We start from the raw sequence: 23,258 nt of genomic DNA on the forward strand, positions 1-23,258 counted from the left end.
TGTCTATACCATGCAAACTTTGTATCTACAAAATGAAAACCTTACAAAAATATTTTTTTTTGTATCATTTTGGATCATTTCTAAGGTGCTATCATGTAAAAAAAATAGTAATGCATGGTCACAACTTATTAAAGCACAGGAACGAGAACTAACTCATTAAGGCAGAGGAACAAGATAATTAAGTGCTGACCACAGTTCATTAAGATGTGGGAACAAGATTATTAAGTTGTGGGTAGGAAATAGATCTTAACCTGTGGACACAATGTATTAAGGTGTGTGAACAAGATAATTAAGTTGTGCAAAAATAACTTATATGGCCAGAACTTAATTATCTCCTTATGCTTTAATAAGTCATTCCCACACCTTAATGATCTCATTTCCACACTTTAACAAGTCAAGCATTATTATTTCTTTTTACATGATGTCACCTTAGGGGCTCCGTACATTTTTATTGGTTCATTCATCTTGAAATTTTGACACAAAAATGGAAAGACATGATTTGTGCAATACAGCAACAATACAATACTATATTAGTACTGGTGTGTGTTTATAAATACACAAGGTGATTTAAGGGTGTATAAAGAGGTGTATATATAAGGTGAAAAACATGTAAAGGTGTAAGGTTGATCGAGACATAAGATGAAATGATACAGTTAAGCTAAACAAGGATTATTTTCTTGATTGAAGGGTCAAATTCAGAGTTGTAAAATCACATTACCAATATTCAATATTCAGTCCAACAGATATGAGTCACTTCTTAGGCTATTTTGATATATTAATGTCAAAACGAAAAATGGTTCAATCATCAATCGCACTTAATTCACGTGGAAACATCATGTACTGTTGTTCATCATTGGGACACTCTCAGTGTGGTAAACTTTCTCTTACCCTGCAAATACAAAAAAATCCCCCAAAATCCCCTTTTACAGGTATTTTTGGACAAAAACGAAACTAAAACAGCGTTTGAATAAAAAGCGTAATAAATCCTGCGTCTCTTACCTCAGCACCTGGATGAATGAGCTGGTGTGAAGCTGCCGGTTCTGCAGTTGAGTCCCGGGGGAGGTTATAGTCAGTCAGGGTACAGCAGTGCACGCGCTGTCCGGCTCTGCGCTCTTTAACTCAGCTGTTCACCGCGCGCCCGCTGCTGCCCCTCTCTGTCCTACAGACGGGCATTTACAGCGATGGATGCGCTCAGCCAATCAGCAGCTTCACACTCTGCCCACAAAGAACCGGCGACCAATGGGAGGCCGAGGCACAGCAACAGTGACGAGCGCGCAGCCTGCTGGCCGTATAATAAATAAACTGTATAATAAGTATAATAATGATTTCACACAGAGCCAGCACATTAAGTATGACCATTAAATACTAACCACAACATTATAATAATGTAAAACTGTAGTGTTTATTTAATTAGTTTGTTTTAAAAATTTAACACATTATTTAATACAATACAACAATTATTTAATTTAATGCATTATTTATGTAGAGTATGCGTCAAAAGTAGCAGTCCAGACACCCAACTCATAATTCGAAGTGATTTTTTATTTGGTTTTTTTTTTTAATACATTTTTACATTGTTAAATTTAATACTGAAGACATTAAAGCTATACAGGAACATATGTGGAATTATTCTATAAACAGAAAGTGTTAAACAAACCAGAATATGTTTTATACTTTTGATTTTTTCTGAGTACCCATTTATCTTGGAGGACAGAGCTGCACACCCTTGGCATTTCAATGTCAATCTTTATCTTGAAGTAGTTCCTGGAGGTGCAGAACAATAGTTGCAAATCACCCATCTTATTTGTTTTCATGTCTTTAATATTAATCTACAATGCAGAAAATAAATTAAGAAAAAAAGAAAAAAAGAAAGAAAGAAAGAAAACATTTGTGTATATGTCTTTGATGTATAGTGTCTTTCTTTAGTGGCATGTGTCATTAAAAATCAGCACACACAGATCAAGACTGGAACATGTGTAAAAAGGAAGTGGTATCTACCATTTCCTTTGCCAATTCAATATGCATAGAAAAAAAGTTTCAGACACTTTTAACAGTGTTATACACATATTAACAGCTGCCCAAATATACAGTAAATAGACATTAGACTAAATGCTAGTGGAGCTTAAACATCTGTGCAGATGTAGATATTAAACTAGATACTAAAAGCTTAGCTTATCCAGCTGAGTACTATATCTCTCGGGGATGACATATAAACACATTACAGTTACGTTAAACACTTATTCCAGAAAATCAGATTTCATGTGTTTATTGCTTTTTAGTCTATGAATCTGGATACAATCTAGGTATGGCAAAATTCAGATGTTGGCTAGTAGTCTGAACATAGACCAAGTTGCTTCTCTAACAACTTGACTATGACTCTCTGCAAGAGATAAACATGAACCTGTTGGTAGCACACCTCTTTTAAATGCCCTTTATTTCACAAAAACAATGAATGAGCAGGTGTCCCAATACCTTTGTCCACAGAGTGTATGTTAACTTGAGTTTATATTTGTGGTAATCTACCTCACCTCTGGTAAAACAGTTATACACAGTTGTATTTTTCCAGATCTATGTTACATTAAGAAATTGCTGAACAGCTTCATTCTCTGTATTTTTCAAGCGTTTTTCCAAGACCTTCATATTTACTCGGTGCATCATTAAAAACTGTCCATTCAGATGAAACACTGGGATGTCGTATTTGTATCTGTCGTACCACACACTGTTTTCAGGGAGGGTGATGTCGACCTCCTGTAACACAAACTAAACAAGGTAGACAACAATATGAAAGTGCTGGGGAGATATATATATATATATATATATATATATATATATATATATATATATATATATATATATATATATATATATATATATATATCATCTAGTTAATTTGCTAACTGAATGCAATACAGGTTAAATGTAATGTAAATTACCCATTAAACCCAAAGCTCCTTATACTGGGTTTATATTTAACAAATTACAAAATTAGACAATTTTTTTTAATAGCTAAAATAGTTATTGCTCTATCTGGGGAAATAACAAATGCACCAGGTAAAGATAGTTAAGTTAAATCTGCTAAAAATGTAATGCCCATAAATTGTCTAAAAATGACTTATGCCATCAAAGGTAAACATTCACCCTTTTACAATATTTGGAGTCCAATCTCCCTCTACAAAGTTTAAATTATTTTTCCCTAGCCAAAGCACAATAGTAATTCAAGTTCCCCTTTCCCTTTTAATTTGTTAGTGAGTTTTTTGATGAAATATTATAAATAGTGTTTTTGTAAGCATTACAATTTGATAAAACCAGTAAAAACTATGTTGGTAAAACAATCTAACAATTTGTGTGCTGTACAGGAGTGCTCACCCTGTGTTTATATGGTTCAAGCTCCTCTTTTGCTTCATCACATAAAGGACATGGATCCTGCAGGAAAAGAGGGAAAAATACTGAAAAGTTTCAGCATTTGTGCCACACAGTACATGAGACCTCCTTAGACAACAATCAACAAAAGTTTACCTTAGTAAACAGAGTTAGTACAGGTAGAGGCCTCAGTGAGCTGCAGCTCCTGATGAACTGATGAATCCTCGCCTGATGCAGAAGCCGTGGGAGCAGTTTAAGCATGTCTGGAGGTGCAGAAAATCATAAACATGAAATATGTGCTGACTCTAATGTTAATCACCCAAACATTTGGAGTTATTGCCTCAGGCTATGCATGATACACATTCAATGTATTTCATTGTATTTCATGCAGCTAACATACTTTGCGGTTTAAGTGTGCAGACAAGCCAGGTCTGCAATGTACATATTTCACTGTATGGCTAATTAGCTAGATTTCAATACAGGGAAACTATGAGTCATTTCTCATCTTGAACTGAAGAATTGATATAGTAATTCTAACTCCCATGTATTCATAGAGAATTAACAATCACATAATAGAAAATAAAGGTTATATGTTAGCAGTTTGTGGAGTTATTTCTCAGTGCAGCTTGTTTTGTTCGTTTGTTTGTTTTTTGTTAGTATTTTTCCCTTTTCTGAAAAAACTGATGCATCATTGCCTGTGAATTGCTACTGAGCTCCCCCTACAGTTGCAGAGTGCAATTCACTCAAGTTTGTCTTTTCAAACTCAAATATAATTCAGGTTTAAATTAGTTTCTATCTTTAAGAAACTCCTAAAGACAGAACTCAACAAAAAGCACTTATTCCAATTTACTCTAACCCTCTTCCTCCTCTATCCCACTATTTTTCTTTGGCCTCCTTTAGGCCCTGTCTAAAAATGCTTTTTTGCCTTGAACTTCTATGTCCTCTATTGCTAAATGCAGATTTGGATAAAAGCATTTGCCAAATGTAATGTAATGTAATTTAAATTAGCAGTCACAAAGACTATCAAAAACGTTATGATCTGTTGCACAGGATAAGTTCATTAGAATTAGATAAGAGCCTCGGAAACGGCAAGTTAACAGCAGCCCAAACCTAAATGTTGGTTTGTTTTAGTGCTGGACGATATGGCCAAAATTTATATCACGATATATTCCTTAAATTTCGGTCGATACGATATAATTTCGATATCGATAAATACTTTGAAGGCCTCAGAAAAAGAATCCCTGCAATCTCTGCAGCTTGCACTGCAAATTTAAATTATTATTTAACTGTGTATTTGCACTTTTTGTATCAATCTATCTAATGGAAATCTGTACCTACTACTGTATGAAAATGTTTTTTAAGTCTTTGAAACCTCCTTTCACAAAAACTTTAATACTTTAGAAATAAAAGTAGTCAAAATAAATCAATGCTCAATTTTATTTGCATATAGCAAAATAATAACATGACATCCCTGTCAAACATAAGCCTATATAACTATTACAAATAAAAATAACTTTAAATGACAACAGAGGCAGAGCTTCTTATTCATTGTAAACAAATTTAACAGATTAAAACAAAAGTGTTTTAACTAGGATATATAATACAAGAAGCCTTTATATACATAAAAGCAACAAGATTTTCCCGTCAAATAAACAAACCTATAGGATTTTTCAACTATAAATAACTTAGTGACAACATAATCTATTAAAGTGCTTCAGCCAGAATACAAGAGGTATTCAACATGATATCAACGGCAAATAAACAAACCTAAAGGATTCATAAACTTTAAATAACTTAGTTTCAACATAATCTATTAAAGTGCTTCAGTCAGTATAAGGAAAATATTGTATGTAGTGAAGATGCTTGACTTGGTGGAACAGATTAGATGTATTAACGTTACGCTGCTTGTCGGCTCCACTCACCGGCAAGCGAGCGGACCCGCGGCTGGGCGAGCGGACCCGCGGATGAGCGAGCGGAGGCGCGGATGAGCGAGCGGACCCGCGGATGAGCGAGCGGAGGCGCGGATGAGCGAGCGGACCCGCGGCTGGGCCAGCGGACGAGCGAGCGGAGCCGCGGATGAGCGAGCAGACGCGCGAATGGGCGAGCGAAACAGCGGCTGACCGAACCGAGTCTACCCTAGCCTTGGATCCGCTCGTCCCGGCTCCGTTTCGAGACATTTTAGATGCGTAGCGGAGCGGACCTGAACCTAACCTAGCCTAGCCTAGCCATTTTAACCTAGCCTAGCCTAGCCTATCTGGCTACGTGCCTGTGTGATTGCGTCATCACGCACTGAGGTAGCACAGCTATGGGGGCTGAATGTGTTTGGCTCTGCGGCGAGCTGACGCCAGTAAAAAACGCCTGTCCGTGACAGATTCTGTACATAATACATATCGATATACCACAAAAGTGATATCACCGTTATTGAAACATTTCTTATCGCGATAAATACCGATATCGAATTATTGTCCAGGCCTAGTTTGTTTAACACTTTTAAGTTCCTACGTGATTTCTTATGTTTCTCTTCATTGTCTGGGTGACTTTACAATGTAGATTAAAAAAAATTGACATTGAATGAGGAGGTGTGTCCAAACTGATACTGACTTATACTTCCCCTTCATAATTTTGATATCTTCAATATTAATATATAAGGTAGAAATACCTTTATAATAATACAAAATAAAGAAACATTAAGTGTGAAGGGACGTGTTCTGTAAATTGTGGCTATATCATCCTGTCCACGCTACCAGGTGAGCACCTGGCTTAACCTGGGGGAGCGCGTGCTCGTCCACGTGGGTCCGCAGAGCTAGCTGAATACAGCGTGACGTCAACAGACAACGTTTAGCCAAAAAACTACGAGTACCGGCCGTAATTCCCTCCGCGCTGGATATAAAATCTAACGCACTGGGTTAATCCAGGAGGAATTAGATCAAGTTTATTAATAGCAGCAGCGTTTGCGTAGGCTGGAGTCCACATACGCAATACTGGGCTGTGGGGTATTTATAGCGCTGCATTACGTCTTAGCTACGATAAATATACCATATATCCACAATCTACTCCCCGAACCTCTACAGACTAAACTACACACCGTTCTGATACACTGAGCAACCAGAACCACCAGCAGCCCGAAAACGAGCTGTTCTGAGTCCTGTAACTGAACTCACCTACAGAGCGCAGCCGGATCCGCGGGGGCGGGACTGCTGATCTACAGGCTTATTTCTATTGGAGGAGAGGAGCTCCACTTCCTCTCTGAGAGAATATTCCTATTGGAGAACAGAGCTGTCAGCTGGCCTCCAGGTTTCTGCGCTAAAATCAATTACTTCTGAGATCTGCTGCCGTTTATTAGCGTGTTTTCAAATAATAAGCCCACTTATTAGAGCACTTTAATAGAAATGAAGATATGTCCCGATAAATTAGTATAAATTAATATATTACTGCATTATTCCAACATTCGCGGACCCGCCTTTTTACGACCTAAATCCAAATAAAACCAGCTACAATCATCTAAAACCAGCCAAAATAAACTAAAGTCCAAATGAAACCCGCCAGAATCAGCTAAACCTAACCAAAACCATCTAAAATAAATTAATATATTATAAATTCAACTAATACCAAGTAAAACTAACAAAAATCAACTAAAATCAGTTAAAATCAACCAAAACCAACTAAAATCCCCTGACCAAATTCAGAACACACACCTATACTGCCCTACAAAGCAAAAAGGCAGTAACTGCACAGAGCACCAAACTGAGAAAAATGACCTTAAAGTTATCTTGTTGTCCAGCCCAAGTAGTTGTAGGTAGATTATTGGACATGAGGCAGTATTGTTACTCCATATAACCTTATTCTTTGCAGATATCAGTAATTTTAATATATTTTTTATTTTACCCCTTTTTTACAGTTACTGTATTTTTGCTTTGTATTACTCCTACTTTCGAAAGTTCCATACCAAGTAAGAAGGCAGTAACTTAATATTCTTCAAAAACCTTTTTTGTCATAGCTAGGGTTTTGTTGTATTTGAGTTGTACTGATTGGAACCATTTGTATCCTGCAAGACAGTGTTGCCACAGCTAATGTAATTAAACCATTTAAGGTGTTAATAGTTCACTCAGATTTTTTTCTGGTGTTTATCACATCTAAAAAATATAATATTTCCAAGCTGCATCAAGTGTCACGAATGACCCAGGCAGGGAGACGAGGAGGCGGACACAAGTGCAGGTAGGGCGATATATAAATAATTTAATAAATAAATAACAAAGAAACACTGAATGAGGAACACGAAACAAAGATACACAAATAACCATAAACCAAAATAAATCAGAGAACATAAACTTAACCAACTAGAGAAAAAGACAATAAATAAACAGGGAATATATACAATGGAAATAAACTAGAAAAATAAACACTAAGCAGGGGTATCTACAAGGAACTAAGGAACACGGAGCTAAACAAGAGACTAGAAAAACCAAACAAGAAATAAACAAAACTAAACAGGGCAGGGATATATTATACAAGGGATATACTAGAAACAAAACACTAAGCAGAGGACTGGGAAACGAGGAAATAAACAAGAAACTAGAAAACATATACAAGAGATTAACTGAGGAAAACACGGGCAAAGACTAGGGCTATGGAACACGGAAGAACACGGAGAGACAAAACAACAGGGGAAGGTGCAAAGACCGACAAAGACAAAGTGGTAGACCAGGGCTATATAAGGAAACAGGAAACACTATAATTAGAAACACCTGGGGCAGGGGCGGAGCTACAAATGAGAAACACATGGAAAAGTACTGAGACACAGGGGCACAGGTCACGTGGGACACACACAGAGACATGAGACAGGGCTAAGACATGACATCAAGGGCCAAATGAGCAGCGTTCATATTTTTATATGGCCCTATTATGGGAGTGTACTTAGTGTGTATTCTTAGTTAATTTATGTTCATTAATCTCAAACACATCTGAATTATCTGCAATACATAATATACACTAGTTTTAACCTGGATGCACTGAAATACAAGTTCATCGTCAAAGTTGTTTTTCAAGTTGATTTAAAATGTCATAGCCTACACAAACATACTTTTTCACGGAACCCCCTGTCACCTCAGACTCCGGACCTTCAGAACCTAATACACAAAAGTGATTAATGAAGTGAATACTCAGGATATTTTTTTTTTAAAATAGATAGAAACGAGTAAATGAGGTTATTTGATATTAATTTAATAAATAGTTACATATAAAACTGTCAAAAAACAGGGGATAATGAATGAACAACATTTTATTAAAAAGAACCTTCTGTACATTAATTTGGCCTATGACTAAAATATTGCTTTCATTAGGCCAACACAATAATAAATAAATACCTGTAATAAATAATAAATACATTTGCATCCTTTAAACATGCGTTTTAAATTAGATGAAACCAAACATAATATAAGTAATACACAAATCATTGTGAATATGTAGACTGATATATGTGATCAGGTGTAAATTATATGTCTAAAAAATGTTGTTTTTTATGTCACAAGAGGGCGAAAGAGCACACTAAAGGGCAAACGATGAAATACATACAGTAATCATTTTGATTTGGTCCATTATAACTTAAGGTAAGAGGCTATTTTTTTCTTTTTTCATGTCTGAAATGGGATGGAAGAAAATGTGCATGACTTGGAGTTGCAGAAGTTAGATTGGGGTTACAGTCAGTGTTACAGAACTGTGTACAGAACCCCCCCTTCTTAACCCCTCCCAGCACAGATCTTTCTGGTGAGGGAGAAAACTCAGATATAAATATAAAGTTCAGCCGTGATATGTGAGGAGCCCAGCCGAGCACAGCACAGAGACCCGGCCACTCGGAGGGACAGTGCCGCTGTGCACACCGTGCTGCGGGCGCAGAAGGCTTGTTAGCCAGCTAGCTTCAGCACGGGTCCAGCACGGAGCCTCACTGTCACTAACACCGACTTACCGGATCTCCGCGCTCGCCGTGAACCTGATCCTAGAGTGAATTTGCGTGTATTGTAAAGTAAGACGTTTTCTTAGATACAGAACATATAATATAAAGTTAGGGAGGATAAACTAGTTTGTAGGGGTGGGGTGGAGAGTGGGAGGGGGCACGGAACGTCTCCGGACAGAAAACAGCTGATAGCGCTGACAGGAACTTTTGTGATACGTTTCTAATCAGTCATAATCATTCGCTGTTGTTACTTGCCATACTCCGGATATTTTCTTTTTAATGCCAGTTCCACCATCTTTTTCCCTCTGGATTGGGCCATCGTAACAAGAAAGTGCAGTTTCACAGAGTAAAATTGCAGCGTCAAAAGAGTCCCGCGCGGTGTTCTCTATGGCAACAGTAACATCGCTATGGCAACAGCGTAATTATTACGTGAAGTGATACAACAAAGAATGACAGTAACTGTCACGCTACAAGGCAAGAATACAGTAATGGCGCTTACTGCCTTTTTGCTTTGCTTTACTAGTAGTTTTTGTAGTTACTGTACAAACACCCACCAATTTTCTCCAAAACGACACACATTTGAGATGAGATATTTTGTTACATGACAAATAATGCTTTGAATGTTACAAAAAACACAATAACTCATTTTCGCCAAAAAATGCAGTTACTGCCTTTTTGCTTTGTAGGGCAGTATAGCCAAGTTAATAATTTTATCAGTGCCTTACATGAATCTCTATTTTTATAATAAGCTAAATATTCAGAATATATACAATTGCACACTGTTTGCCAAATGCAGGTTAAATTTTTTTTTTTAATATTTGTTTAATTATGAGTTGATAATACCACTATACAACTACGTTTATGCAGAGGATAGTCCGTAAGTAGGACTAACTGAACTAGCATATTGAAAATAAATTGTAAATACAATACCAGTCAAACGTTTAATTAAGTCACCTTTTCATTTAATGTTTTTGTTTATTTCTTTATTTAATTTAGTTCCTACATTGTAGATTAATAATAAAGACATCAGAACAATCATCATCATCATCATCATTGCTATAGTGCTTTGCCATAAGCAACTATAGAGATGAATAAAGTGTATCGTTAAAGAGATAATAATGAACAAATGTACAATAACCTGGATAGGACAAGACCCTAAATTATTTTTTATTCAGTTTGGATAAAATAATGTATTAGCCCATGAAATTTATGTGATATTTTCAAAACAGGGTATGTACATTATTTTTCTGCACATCATCCTTTCTGCTCAGAAGCCATAGAGTGAACAGGCTATTCCAGCTGCTGTGTTTTTGATGTGAATTCAGTGGGTCTAGGGCCTATTACGACATTGTCAATTCAGACCACTGTTACGTAACATCTGTGGCAGTAGGGGCTGGTCTATTTTGGTCGTGTACACAGGAGACTGAGCGAGAAGAGTGCTCGCTACTACAGCGCAAGCAGAGCTTAATAACAGCGATGTGACGCACATGCGTGATTCGCGAGGGTTTGTTTGGGTTCTGAGCGCCACATGGAGCAGCAGCAGTGTCGACAGACCCTGCAGAGATAGAGCAGAGGAGCACGCTCACAGTGTGCATCCTCAGACCACTGCTCTGGTATTATTACTAATATGCCTTCGTTTTATTATTTTTTATATTTCATATTAATACTATTAGCTAGACTGATTACTTGATTTTGATGTTTCATTTTTCTGCATCATTTTTTTTTAAGTTAATAAATTTGTATTTGGACATATAGGCTGCACTGCTGGGGGATGTCTTCAGGCTGCAGAGATGTGCAGCTCTCCGGATGATTATCACATCACTGTTCCGCCTTCATATGAGAACCTGGACGATGAGATATACCAGCCGTTTCCTGCACCACTGTCTCCAACATGTGCACATCTCTCAGAGACATCCAACAAATCTGGGGAACAGGGTAGGTTTATATATAGGCTACTTTACCGTCTTATATTTATGATGATGTATGATGTTATGTTTATAATGCATTTTTTTCAGGAATGCACTCAGTATATAGACGTCTTTGTTTTTGTTCAGCATTTATAATACTATTTGAACACAGTTAAAGAACATATAAAATTTGCCATGCATTTATGCTATATTTTATGTATTACTTATAGTGTTACAGTTATGGTGTACTCATAAAATATCCTAATAGTAATTATAGTAGCATTTATAGGACAGTCTAAAAATATTTATTTCTTTTAGTAATGCACTCAGTAAGTATACAGTTGCCTGTGGTTTTGTTCAGAATTTATATTACAATTTGAACACAATATACAAAAATGTATTTTGCTATACATTCATGCTATACTTTATGTATGATATATTGTGCAATAGTTAATGATGTAGTCATAAAGTATTCTAATAGTAAACATAGTAGTTTGAATAGGACAGTCTGTAATGAAAAAAATAAATATTTATTCTGGCATTATATTATTCTTTAAACATAGATAGAGAAAATAACATGTTTTTTGCTATACATTTTTTTCTTTCACTTCTCTCACACATCCAGAGCAGAAGATTGGTGGCTTACTCTTGTCTCAGATGGAAGAGGAGCCGGTGATGCAGATGGACATGCCTCATACCGCTCTGAATGTGGACAGGCCAGTGAAACAATGCATAATGTAAAATCTTTAAAAAATATATATATATATATTTATTTACTAAATAATTAACAAAAACAAACAGTCGGTTTGTGAGCATTATAAATGAATGCATTCATCACCAATCAACAATTTATTGAAAAGTTATGTGTTTTTAGATTATTTTAGCATTATTTAAATGTCTAATGTGAGATTTATTCAAAGTTTAAGGACTTTTATTATAGAAATATTAAAAACGACGAATTTGGCAAACTATTGTTTGCGCAATGCTGCCCCCTACAGGCCGTTTGTGTGATTACGACGAATTGTTTTCAAATAACGTTTTTTGTTTCATGTATAGACTTGTGTCTGAAAAAGGAATACCTGCACTATGGAATGTTCTCAACAACACGTCTTTCAAAGGACAGGGACATGAAGTAAGTCTATATATGCATAGAGTCTGAAATTATGTGCAGTCTCTAAAAACAAACAACATTTTGTGCAAGAGTTGTAGCCACCTTTGAAAATGATAAAGGAAAATAGTTATTTGGGTAGTAATTAGAAAATTACTGATAGTAGATTAAATGCTATTAATGTGCAGTACTGTTTTCCTTAAATCATTTCCAAGGCTCTGCTTGTGAGAGTCTAATATTATTCATAGTTATCATCCAACACACACGTAAATCAGTGTTTAAGGTTGTAACTAATATGAAATAATCTGATGATTGAATTAAACAAATCCACAGCTTGTCTAGTCCCTGCAGAGTAGAAGTATTGACACTAGAAATTAATTAATTACATAAAGTGGTTAGATTTAATTAAAGGGATGGAGGGGTATAAACCCTCAGCTTTAAGCTACGGACTGTGAAAGAACTGTGTTCTCTGGAATGATGTAGCTTTATGCAATCAGATCATCAGAACAATGCTCCAAAAATCTAGTAGAAAACCACATCTGGACAGAAGAGACAGTTACTCCAACACAGAATAAACTTTTTAATACCACTGTTTTTGGAAAAGAATATTAATAAACAGGTTTCTGAATACTTTTTAATTGAGCTACTGAATAACATGCATTGGAATTAATAGCCTAATACATCCAGGTTCATCCAGAGCTTAAGGGGTTATTGTATTAAGATGTATTTGTTTTATGAATGGATGTGTGTTAAACCTTTCCAGGCTGTAATGTCTAATCTGCAAGTATTAAGTTCTTGAATGTATGCAGTCCATGTGTTTGCCGGAAGCAGCCCATATGCCAGTGTTTACAATTGGGTTGCCTATAATACAGGATGCAGCTTGTGCTGCTAGGGTATTAGAGGAGAGACGTGCCTTGCTGATAAATTATTGTTCATTGTTTATTAAATTAAATGTGTGCTTTATTTTAAATATGCATCATTTTAACGACAGTAAATATAAAAAAGAACTGCACAATATATTCTTTTAGCATTTCTATTGCCATTGATGCATGTTATATCAAATACATCATGCTACAACAGGCTAATTTTAGGTGCCAATATCATTTCATTTTGTCCATTAGAGCATACACAGATTTCAGTATTTATATTGTGGATGTATTTATATATTGCATAACTTTTGGTGACATCTGGTGAAAAATATTATATTAGTTAATATCATAATTTCCCAATATTATGCAGCCTTAATATAAATACATATTAATAAACACATCTCACATTAAAAGAAACACTTTTGGGCAGTACATGTTGTATTACACTTGGAAAAAATAAATCTCATTTTGTCCAATCTTCCTCATATACATCACTCAACATTGGTTTTATTGGTGCATTTTGAGACATTTTTCCTTCAAGTCACCTCAATTTAATCAGCAGTTATAGCAGTGCTATAGAAGCAATGGAGCCTCTGGCCCAGTATGCGTGTATGTGTGTAAAGGTGTCATTACAGGTAGAGTTCAGTGGATTAGGTCTGTGTGTTACATTCTAGCTGTCTGTATCAGTTTTAACTTTACTCTAATTCCTCCGTTACGTAAGCAGCAGGGCCAGGTGAGTTGTACAGTGCTAAGTCTCTGTGTGTGGTCCACTCTGCTGGCCCGGGTAAGTGTCTGTCCTAATCCCACTCTGTCCTCACAGCTGTCACTTACAGCCAGTGAATTGAAAGCGCACTGAAATTAAACTGAGCCCAAACATTTACATGAGGAGGATTAGATTCAGGCCCTAGTCCACTTTTAAATAGAACCAATTTATGTGTCAATCACTTTCTCCGTGCTCCATGTGCCGCTATAGGGCTTAGAACCTAATTGGTGGGAGTCATCATGTGTTTAATCACTTAACCACCTGTGAGCTAATTGTATAGTATTAATGACAATACATATTATACTGTGTGATTCAGGAACTAACTAAGAAAAGTAATTGCTATACAGGAAATGTAAAAGTTATACTATATGGCCACATGTCTGCAGACACCCAAGTATTGGCACCAGAATATGAATTTCTAGAGCTGATAAACATGCCAGACATGGGCTTCAAGTCTACAAAGTCCACAGATTGAGCTGTGAGGAGATGGAATAAAGAAATGCAAAGTTTGTGCTCTATTTAATAAATTTGGGATAAGTTTCACTAATACACTAATTGCCAGTTACTGTAATCAATTTCTCACAACAATGCTCCAAAATCTAGTAGAAAGCCTTCTCTGAGCAGTAGGGACATGCACTCAAACAAAAGCAGGATGAACACTCATTTAATACTCTTGATTTAAGAAGAAACCACGAATAAACACGTGTCCCAGCACTCTTGTCCATACAGTAGAATTTGCATTATTCTACTGTGTGAATTAAAGCATCCTCAGGTTTATAAAAAGGCTTTTTCATAAGTGTAACATAATTAATTCATTCACTCATTCATTCAAAACCTATTTTTTATTACCCCCCAGGAAGAAGATCTACAGATTCTGATGAGTGAAATTGAACAGTGGGGTCAGCAGCTGTATCCAGAAGAACCGTTTGAAACCTTCATCAATCAGCTGGAAGATGTAAGTGACCATCCATCCATACAGGTACTGTTTTTTTCTTACTATCAAAACCTGTGTGAGTGTGTGTCAGGATGTTACATATTCTGTCCTACTGAATTTTATTTCACCAGTGCTTTCATATGCAGTGCAACTCTTTCTCATTTCTTTGTCTTTACATGAAACCTTACAACCAGACATGTGTCCAGAGTTTACGTCGGGGCATTGTGACGCCGTGTGCCATGTCTGGGTCTGGTGGCTGTGAAGACAAGTGTAAGTAGTCAGTAACACTAATAATAATAAGTGTACAGCACACTTTTTTTCAATGTTGATTTTTAATATAAAAAACTACAATACAAACTACAGTAATTGAATAAAATGAGTTAAAATCAAGCAAGCAATTTCCACTAATTATACACCAACATCTAGTACCATGTCCCATGGATGCTAAAATTACTGCACTTACCTACAGGATCTGTGTGTGGGGTCTCTTTCATTAAAGGTGGGATCTCAATGCCGCCTGTCATGATATTACCACCCACTGCTTTATCCACTGTGGGTGGTAATGCCTTCTAGGATATATTCCTGGTACAAACGTGACACTGTGGATTGAGAAATGTTAAATGATTGCCCAATATGAAAAATTTATCTTGCACCCACAATCAGGCCTTGTTGTCATATCGTCATGAGCATGCTGGCCAGTATTCAACCTCACTCACAACTTATACAGACATGTGTGTTCCCAAGTTAAATGATCCAATAATGTTTTGTTTACCTTAAAACAGGTTGCACTATGGGAAATGTAGTCAAGCCTCAGAAGTCCACAAAAGATGAAGACCATCCTGAAACATAAAACCCAAGATCATGTATCTCTCTGAGCCCTAACAATTTATCAGTCTCCTAAATCAGAGGAGAACTGAAGGAATACTGGGCTTCTCTTAATGTTCTTGATTTGTTGTATTTTTCAGCAGAGAGAAGGCTGGGATTACAAGACATTTTCTCACACACTCAAACTCAACACTGATTTGTGATCACTATGGATGCTCACAATATAAACATTCTTTCTGACAGTAAAATGTATGTTGTATTTTAGATGTTTTTGTAAATGTAGTGCTAGAAATGTAAATGTAAATAAGTGTTAGAAACAGCAACTTAAACTGTAAATATAAAACCATGATTTATTCTGCTTAAAAATATCTGATTTGGCTCTGCATGCCACCATCATTAAAGTGTAGACTTTCAGGTTGAATTAAAGGAGTTAAACAAAATCATCCTATGAAGGGTGCAGGAATTGCAACCATTTTTCCACAAAGCCTTCTCAGTGGACAGTGCTTCATAGTACAGATGGACAATGACCAAAAGCATCTATAAGTAGACCAACACCAGCAGATGACATGGCTTTCCAAACCATCACTGATTGTGGAAACGTCACACTAGACATCAAGCAGCTGCATGTCTCTCCACTCTTCCTGCAGACTCTGGTCCCTTGATTTCCAAATGAAATGCAAATGTTTCTGATGGTCAGTGATGGTTTGGAGAGTCATGTCATCTGCTGATGTTGAACCACTGTGTTAAAAAAAAGTCAATGTATTTTTTTCCCGGAAAATCTTTCAGCACTTCATGCTTCCTCTGCTGCCAACTTTTATGAAGATGCGGATTTCATTTTCCAGCAGGATTTGGCACACTGCCAAAAATACCAGTTGGTCTTATATAATATTCTATTTTTTGAGACACTTATTTTTGGGTTTTCATTGGCTGTAAGCCATAATCATCAACAATAAAATAAATAATGTTTAAAATAGAGCATTCTGTGTGTAATACATCTATATAAAATACCCACAACAGCACAAATAACATTGGTGGCCAGGTGGTCTGATCTGGGCAGCACTGTGGTAGAAACGGTCGATTGCGCTGAGCTCCACAGCTGCCAGCCCTTAGAAGTAATGTATAGTAATACAATAATGCAGGATCAATCAGCTGGCTCCTCCTCCCTCACACAGGTCACGTACACACAGGTTTCAATACAGAGATAGATAGAAAGATAGATAGCTCAAACAGGATATACAACAAAGGAAGACCAAAATAAAATATATGGTAAGATCGTTCATTTAGCATGCTGTGTGTACACACAATCGCTCCAAATCTGAATGACTGGATTTTACATTTTACGCTCTGACCCGCGCGCTCTGCTCCGAGCTGCTGCGCCTTCACTGCGGGGCCTCTCCGGCGTCTCTTACACTGTAAGACCTGCCTCTTCCTGTCTCAGCACAGAGAACATTTATTAATCACCCAATCAGCCTGGTTCAAAATGGTCCGTCGCGACACCTGAATGAGAGGAAAGAATGTGGGAGAGAAGCAAAACAGCGTTTATAAAAACGCATTTCGGGAGTAAAAGCGAATACCGTGCGTAAAAGCGAATACCGTGCGTAAAAGCTCGCGCCGTGCGTAAAAACGCATTCCGTGCGTAAAAGCGAATACCGTGCGTAAAAGCGAATACCGTGCGTAAAAGCGAATGCCGTGCGTAAAAGCGCATTCCGTGCGTAAAAGCGCATTCCGTGCGTAAAAGCGCGCGCCGTGCGTAAAAACGCATTCCGTGCGTAAAAACGCATTCCGTGCGTAAAAGCGAATACCGTGCGTAAAAGCGAATACCGTGCGTAAAAGCGAATACCGTGCGTAAAAGCGAATGCCATGCGTAAAAGCGCGCGCCATGCGTAAAAACGCAATCCGTGCGTAAAAGCGAATATCGTGCGTAAAAGCGAATATCATGCGTAAAAGCGCATTCCGTGCGTAAAAGCTCGCGCCGTGCGTAAAAGCTCGCGCCTTGCGTAAAACCGCATTCCGTGCGTAAAAGCGAATACCGTGCGTAAAAGCGCATTCCGTGCGTACAAGCAAATACCATGCGTAAATGCGCTTTCTGTGCGTAAAAGCGCGCGCCGTGCGTAAAAGCGAATACCGTGCGTAAAAGCGCGTTCCGTGCTTAAAAGCGCCCGCCGTGCGTAAAAGCCCGCCCCGTGCGTAAAGCGCATATCGTAAGTAAAAGCGCACGCCGTGCGTAAATTATCTTACCGCGTGTAAAAACGCATTCCGTGAGTATTGATTGTATGCCTCAAGACTCTGGTCCCTTGATTTCCAAATGAAATGCACAATTTACTGATGGTCAGGGATGGTTTGGAGATCTGCTTGTCATCTGCTATGTTGATCCACTGTGTTATATCAAGTCTAAAGTCAGTGCAGTGAAAATCTTACAGCACTGTAATTTTCTGACACATTTTGAGCTGATTTCCCAGTGTAATAAAAACGAATCCAACCCCTAGAGCTTGTCTGATAATAACTATTGTTATAAAAGAGCATGTGCTGCATAAAACCACTTTTAAACGCTCATCTAGGGGCGAGGAGGAAAACAGAAGAACGAGATAAAGGAGGAAGCAGAATAACAAACACTAATGCAAAACAGACAAATTTATTACTGAAACAGCAAAGAAATTGAAACTATGCATATAAACCAAATCCAATGAATATAAAGGAAATACTATACCTTAAACACAAGATGATAAACTAAAGTAATACTTGTGGGTGGACAAAGGACGGTGCAAATGAAAGAAAAACAGTAAAAGCAATCTTAAAACTACTTAACCCGCAACTAAACTAACAAAAACACAAAAGTAGCACCCGCCCCCAGCCTAGTGTCGCTAGAGAGACATTTTTCCTATACGAAAAAGGCTCCCAACCAAACCTGTCCACTGAAGAAACCTAAACAAGGGACACAAATATCACAGGTGACAAACTAAGTAATGAATATTGATTATAAAGGTGACTTCTATTTAAGGGGGACTTTTATTTTGGCTGCAAATGAGCTACAGCTGTGACTTTGAACGGAACTATTTAATAGGATCGAAAGAGGCCACCTGGAGAGCGGAAGTGTTGGACGAGGGACGCTGCACGCCGACGCTGTTCGGGGCTCTCACAAATACAGGGCAGGGTAGTGATAGCGAGGCGTTGGCCGAGGAACGGCTCGCGCTCACTGAACTGGAAGTCGAGTGAATCAAGTGGCTGCTGGTTGAATCACTGACCGGGAAGGTGGATCGGTGAGGCTGTACTGACTGGGGGAAGGGTGAGGATGCAAGTTTCTGTCTGTGGGAAGCGGAGCTGCCTTCTGCTTTTGCGAGCGTATGCCCTGTATCTGTCGCAGAGTGCTGGGAAACCACGTGGACCTGCAGGCGGGTGTGAGAACGTGAGAGACTCTATTGTGGCGTTGTCTGCTCTTGAGAGGCGTGTTGAGGAGAAGGAATGGCGAAACCGCTCACCTATCCGCTAGTTAAGTGCAAAATTTTGTGAATAGTGTTTGGTTTTATTTGGCTTGATTTATATTATTTTTTTGTAATTGAACTTTGGGGCGCTTGTGCTGTTTTGCAGGTTTAATTTTCAACTAAATTTGTAAATGTGTTTTTTCCTTTCTTCTTTTGTTTGTCCGTGGTGGAGCTGACCAAGAACTTTTATGTTGACTGTTTTTTATTTCCCTCCTTGAACAGATACCAAGGGTTTGGACTAAATTCTGCAGAACTGAAGTTTTTCTTTATATTTTAAATGGATATTTCTTTTAATTGTTCAATAAATGATTGTGAGACTTTTATCCTCTCCTGTGCATTACTGTTGACTCTGCTGACCCATAATGTGTGTTTTTAATTGTAAATTGTGATTTTTGGCCCATTTTAAACTAGGCAGCGACAAACATGAGGTAAAAAAAGTGTGAAAGTGATGAGCTTAACAATGTGTACGAATTGGTCAATCTGCAGTCTAAATTTTAAGTCTACATACCATTTACATAACCTCACAGCACAACTCTACAATAAAATAAAAACAGATCAGTAACATAAACTAGGAGGACACCCACTCATTTCACACCCAGAACAAAAACAGTACCGAGCACAGAAATACAAGCCAAATTGATTTTAGATTGGATAAAAGTAGTATTAACGTTAGGGACAGGTAAAATAAAAACGACTAACACTAAAAATACACAAAATCCTCCTGCACTTACTAATACAAACAGGAGAAAAGAACCCCCCCCCCCTCCCCAAAAAAACTGTCACATGTAGAGATTTACACAAAGACTATAAATAAAGTACTAATTTGTATTTGAGTACAACGCTTGTCGCTGGGGCTGTGCCTTATATGACCATACCTTTCAAAGTTGTACCCAGGGTTTTTTTTGTACTAGTGAAAGTGCTTAAATGGAACAAAACTGTACTGGGTCATATAGACTTCAGTGGGAGAGAAGACCCGGAGGGAAGCAAAACAGCGCATGCTGGTTATAAAAAACGCACACCGTGCATAAAGGTGCTTACACACTAAATGCGGTATGCCGCTCTGCTGAACGCTGAAAGCTCGGATTCTGCTGTTCTTCCTGTTATTTATGAGCGTAGGGAAGTGATGTACAGCTGAGGGTTCTCACTTATAATCAGTAATGGGAGTAACGGCGTTACTAACTAGGGGTCCGCAGGCTCATCCTCAGAGAAAGACAGTAGTGAGCACTTTAAATCCGGGATCTCAAACTCGCGGCCCGCAGAACGATATTTTGTGGCCGCGACTTAAAATAAAATGTTAGTGTTAGTGCGGCGCACACGCAAGAAAGACGCATCCTGTCCCCGTCCACCAGCACAGCGCATCCTATTCATTTAAATAGAGAGAGCCGCTGCATGAGCGCAGCCCCGCCTTCCGGCAAAAAGTTCCGCTGTGTGTGATACGAGCCTCACACACACACAGAACAGCGGAGGAGAAGCTGAAAACGAATTTATAGAACTATAGATCACAGTGAGGTTGATAACGCAATAGTTACTTTTACTGGTAACTATACTTTTATGGAGTAAGTCAGTAACTCAGTTACTTTTTTTAAAAAGTAACTATAACTAACTACTTGTTCAAAGTAACGTGCCCAACACTGCTTATAATTATTATTTAATTAATTTTAGTCACTCGCTTGTGTTTATAGATGGTTAGACTACAGTTCTCTGGTCGCGTGAGTTTACGTTATGCCGCGAGGTCAAAGCCAAGTACCCCTCGCTGCAGAACCACAAGTCCAGGGGGTGGGGCTGGATCTGATCCAACTCTTCCTACGTCGTGTTTTCATTGGTCTGAAGCAGATCGGACTCTTCCCCATCCGGTTTTACTCACTCGCCTTTCGGAGTCAAGTAAACAATCACGAACGTGAAAGTAAGTTCATAATAGACACATTTTCATTTTGCTAATACTATTAATTAGTTTCGTTGGGTGATTTTACTTAATTGAAAATCTGATTGCTTCTGTTTGTTCGCCGTTTTGATTGTGTATTAATATCTGTAATAATAAATGAACATGGTAGCTGGTAGATAAGACACTCATTGGCATCCTTTATTTTAATTATTTATTTTTTATTTTGTCTTTAGGCCCTTTTTATTAAAGATAAAAAATGAAATAGTTAATATTTATATAGGAAATGTACAGCATTTTATTATGTTTGTAATCACAGACATGTTCCTTCTTTTAAATCTGTATTGTGTGATTTAAATGTGCTACGTAGCAAATAACATTTTGATCTATAAACGGTAAAAGTCTTAAGGTTGGGTTCCAGGATTTATTTGATAAGATAAAATAAGTCCTGGTCGGGAAACGTAAGCGACACGTGTTAAGTTTAACGACGAATTGAAATGCGATGACTTAAAACCAATGAAAAGAAGATATGGGTGGTCAGGAGGTCAGGCTCCACCCCTTGGATCAGATCCAGCCCCACCCCCTGGACTTGTGGTTCTGCAGCGAGGGGTATCTCGGTCAAAGTTGAACCACGTTGAACTTTGACCGCGGTGAGCGGCGGCGTGGTAGTTGAACCACGTTGAACTTTGACCGCGGTGAGCGGCGGCGTGGTAGAGGTGTGGTTATGGGCGGGGAGACGCGCCACTTTCCGCACAATTGAACCCTATGGGGGTCAGCGTAAACCGCGCAGCGCCTACCGCATGCAGTGTGTAATCACCTTTAAAGCGCGCGCCGTGCGTAAAAATATCATGTTGTATAGAGAGTACTCAAACTAAAATCCCATAAACTATAGAAAAAGACGAACCTCTTAAATTCAAACATTGTGTTGTCCATTTTACCCATTTTTACTTTTTGACATAGCTTTGACATCTGGCAGTCGTCCTTTACACTGTCAGTTTTAACAAATTGGTAATCAATGAACCTTGTTTTCTCCAACTTTATTCTAGTATTTCTTTGTTGCAGAGAAACAGAGTGCAAAGCTGTTCTTTCCCACCTCAGACATTATGAAATTTAAGCAGACCCTTATGCTTTATTGAAAATAAATTTAAAAGAATCAAAAATTGAAATCATTGTTTGCCATAGGTGTAGAACAGTGCGCATGTAATACATTTTATAATAAAAAGGATCATTAAGCTATAAACCAATACCTCAGTATAGACGATATGGCACTAAATTGTGAGGCAAATTAAACAGAACCTAGTTTCAGACATTGGCTTAAAGTTTTGTTTATTAAAGTTTTTTTCCCCCATTCAGTGCCTGAAAGTACAACGAAACTTCAAATTCAAATGGACAGAATATCAATATGACTACGTCAGCGGTTTCCAGCTATCAGCTTGACTAGCAGGAGGATAAGCAAAAGTTTAAGCTCTTTTTCCTTTGTGAACTTAGAAACCAGCCCCTGTACACAAACCAATCTTTGTGTCCTGAGAAGGTGAAAAAGGGGGGAAAACAAGTGGAAGGAAACCGCTCTTCTTGCCCGTGTACGACTTTACGTCATATAGAACCCGCATGTACTGCGTCTGAGAAGATGCTCCCAGAATTTTACTTTGATATCTCGTCTCCTAGTCCATATGCATTGGTTCCAGAACAGCAGCAAAGTCTCTCTGCCACTCAGGAGCTCCTTCTCGGACAGGTTGCGCAGAATGTGCAGAAAGGGAGATGTGGAGGCGGACGCAATGGCGAGTTATCTATCAACAACAAAACCAAACAGACCGTTAAAAACAAAACTTAAACAATAAAGAACCCCTAAGACTGAAGAAACGAAGAAACAGCAACCTGACACAGGGGCTTAAATACACATGGAAGGATCAGGAAACAGGAAACACCTGGGAATTGGTAATGGGGGGGCGGAGCTACAAATGAACACAGGTGGGAGCACTGATGACATGGGTGGAGAAAAGGAGAACAGAGAGGTCCATGTGCTAAGGAAGGTAAATAAACAAACAAACAGGAGGGCAGGGAAAGCACAGAGACAGACAAGAGAGACACAGAACAGGACAAGAACATAACATTCTCCTTACAGCACTCAATGCTCTGACCTTGATTTCTGAAAAAGTACAAAGATCATACGGCTAAATTAATCTA

The 23,258-nt window shown here is 38.0% G+C and overlaps 3 protein-coding genes and 2 long non-coding RNA genes across 7 annotated transcripts in view; 2 read left to right on the forward strand and 3 right to left on the reverse strand.

Moving 5' to 3' along the window:
- Positions 1 to 1,345, reverse strand: part of marchf3 (E3 ubiquitin-protein ligase MARCHF3) — a 39,079-nt gene extending 37,734 nt beyond the window's left edge. The window contains exon 1 of the mRNA XM_007252436.4: positions 1,000 to 1,345. The gene's annotated coding sequence lies outside the window, so the exon portion shown is untranslated. The remainder of the gene's footprint in view (positions 1 to 999) is intronic.
- Positions 1,346 to 2,416: 1,071 nt separating this feature from the next.
- On the reverse strand, positions 2,417 to 6,623 carry c20h5orf63 (chromosome 20 C5orf63 homolog). Its single transcript, XM_049468777.1, has 4 exons — positions 6,522 to 6,623; positions 3,517 to 3,623; positions 3,367 to 3,423; positions 2,417 to 2,760 (listed from the first exon to the last, which is right to left on the reverse strand). Exons 2-4 carry the CDS (start codon positions 3,619 to 3,621, stop codon positions 2,569 to 2,571), a joined length of 354 nt encoding a protein of 117 aa, XP_049324734.1. The 5' UTR covers positions 3,622 to 3,623; positions 6,522 to 6,623; the 3' UTR covers positions 2,417 to 2,568.
- Positions 6,624 to 10,744: 4,121 nt separating this feature from the next.
- LOC103034699 (TIMELESS-interacting protein) lies at positions 10,745 to 16,687 on the forward strand. 3 transcript variants are annotated; one of them, XM_022681298.2, is made up of 7 exons: positions 10,745 to 10,923; positions 11,066 to 11,245; positions 11,843 to 11,954; positions 12,274 to 12,349; positions 14,814 to 14,912; positions 15,086 to 15,161; positions 15,674 to 16,687. In XM_022681298.2, the coding sequence occupies exons 2-7, from the start codon at positions 11,101 to 11,103 to the stop codon at positions 15,739 to 15,741; spliced, it is 576 nt and encodes a 191-aa protein (XP_022537019.2). In that variant the 5' UTR covers positions 10,745 to 10,923; positions 11,066 to 11,100; the 3' UTR covers positions 15,742 to 16,687. The 3 variants fall into 3 exon arrangements, with proteins under 3 accessions (XP_022537019.2, XP_022537016.2, XP_022537018.2); XM_022681295.2 differs by having other exon boundaries at positions 10,747 to 10,923; positions 14,814 to 14,936; XM_022681297.2 differs by having other exon boundaries at positions 10,747 to 10,923; positions 11,843 to 11,933; positions 14,814 to 14,936.
- On the reverse strand, positions 14,606 to 22,935 carry LOC111195076 (uncharacterized). The gene is made up of 4 exons (XR_002651473.2): positions 22,567 to 22,935; positions 15,664 to 15,730; positions 15,355 to 15,490; positions 14,606 to 15,147 (listed from the first exon to the last, which is right to left on the reverse strand). It is a non-coding gene; the product is annotated as an uncharacterized LOC111195076 (long non-coding RNA).
- On the forward strand, positions 17,849 to 19,516 carry LOC111195077 (uncharacterized). The gene is made up of 2 exons (XR_002651474.2): positions 17,849 to 18,973; positions 19,078 to 19,516. It is a non-coding gene; the product is annotated as an uncharacterized LOC111195077 (long non-coding RNA).
- Positions 22,936 to 23,258: the final 323 nt, after the last annotated feature.

Source organism: Astyanax mexicanus, chromosome 20, assembly GCF_023375975.1.
Source record: "Astyanax mexicanus isolate ESR-SI-001 chromosome 20, AstMex3_surface, whole genome shotgun sequence".
Taxonomy (NCBI): domain Eukaryota; kingdom Metazoa; phylum Chordata; class Actinopteri; order Characiformes; family Acestrorhamphidae; genus Astyanax; species Astyanax mexicanus.

Coding starts and splice junctions, on each gene's coding strand:
- LOC103034699 (XM_022681295.2), top strand. CDS start 11,101: ATGTGCAGCTCTCCGGATGATTATCACATCACTGTTCCGCCTTCATAT. Junction 11,955..12,273: donor CCAGTGAAACAATGCATAAT/GTAAAATCTTTA, acceptor TTTCATGTATAG/ACTTGTGTCTGAAAAAGGAA. Junction 14,937..15,085: donor GTGACCATCCATCCATACAG/GTACTGTTTTTT, acceptor CCTTACAACCAG/ACATGTGTCCAGAGTTTACG.
- c20h5orf63 (XM_049468777.1), bottom strand. CDS start 3,621: ATGCTTAAACTGCTCCCACGGCTTCTGCATCAGGCGAGGATTCATCAG. Junction 3,424..3,516: donor TACTAACTCTGTTTACTAAG/GTAAACTTTTGT, acceptor CTTTTCCTGCAG/GATCCATGTCCTTTATGTGA. Junction 2,761..3,366: donor TTGAACCATATAAACACAGG/GTGAGCACTCCT, acceptor TACCTTGTTTAG/TTTGTGTTACAGGAGGTCGA.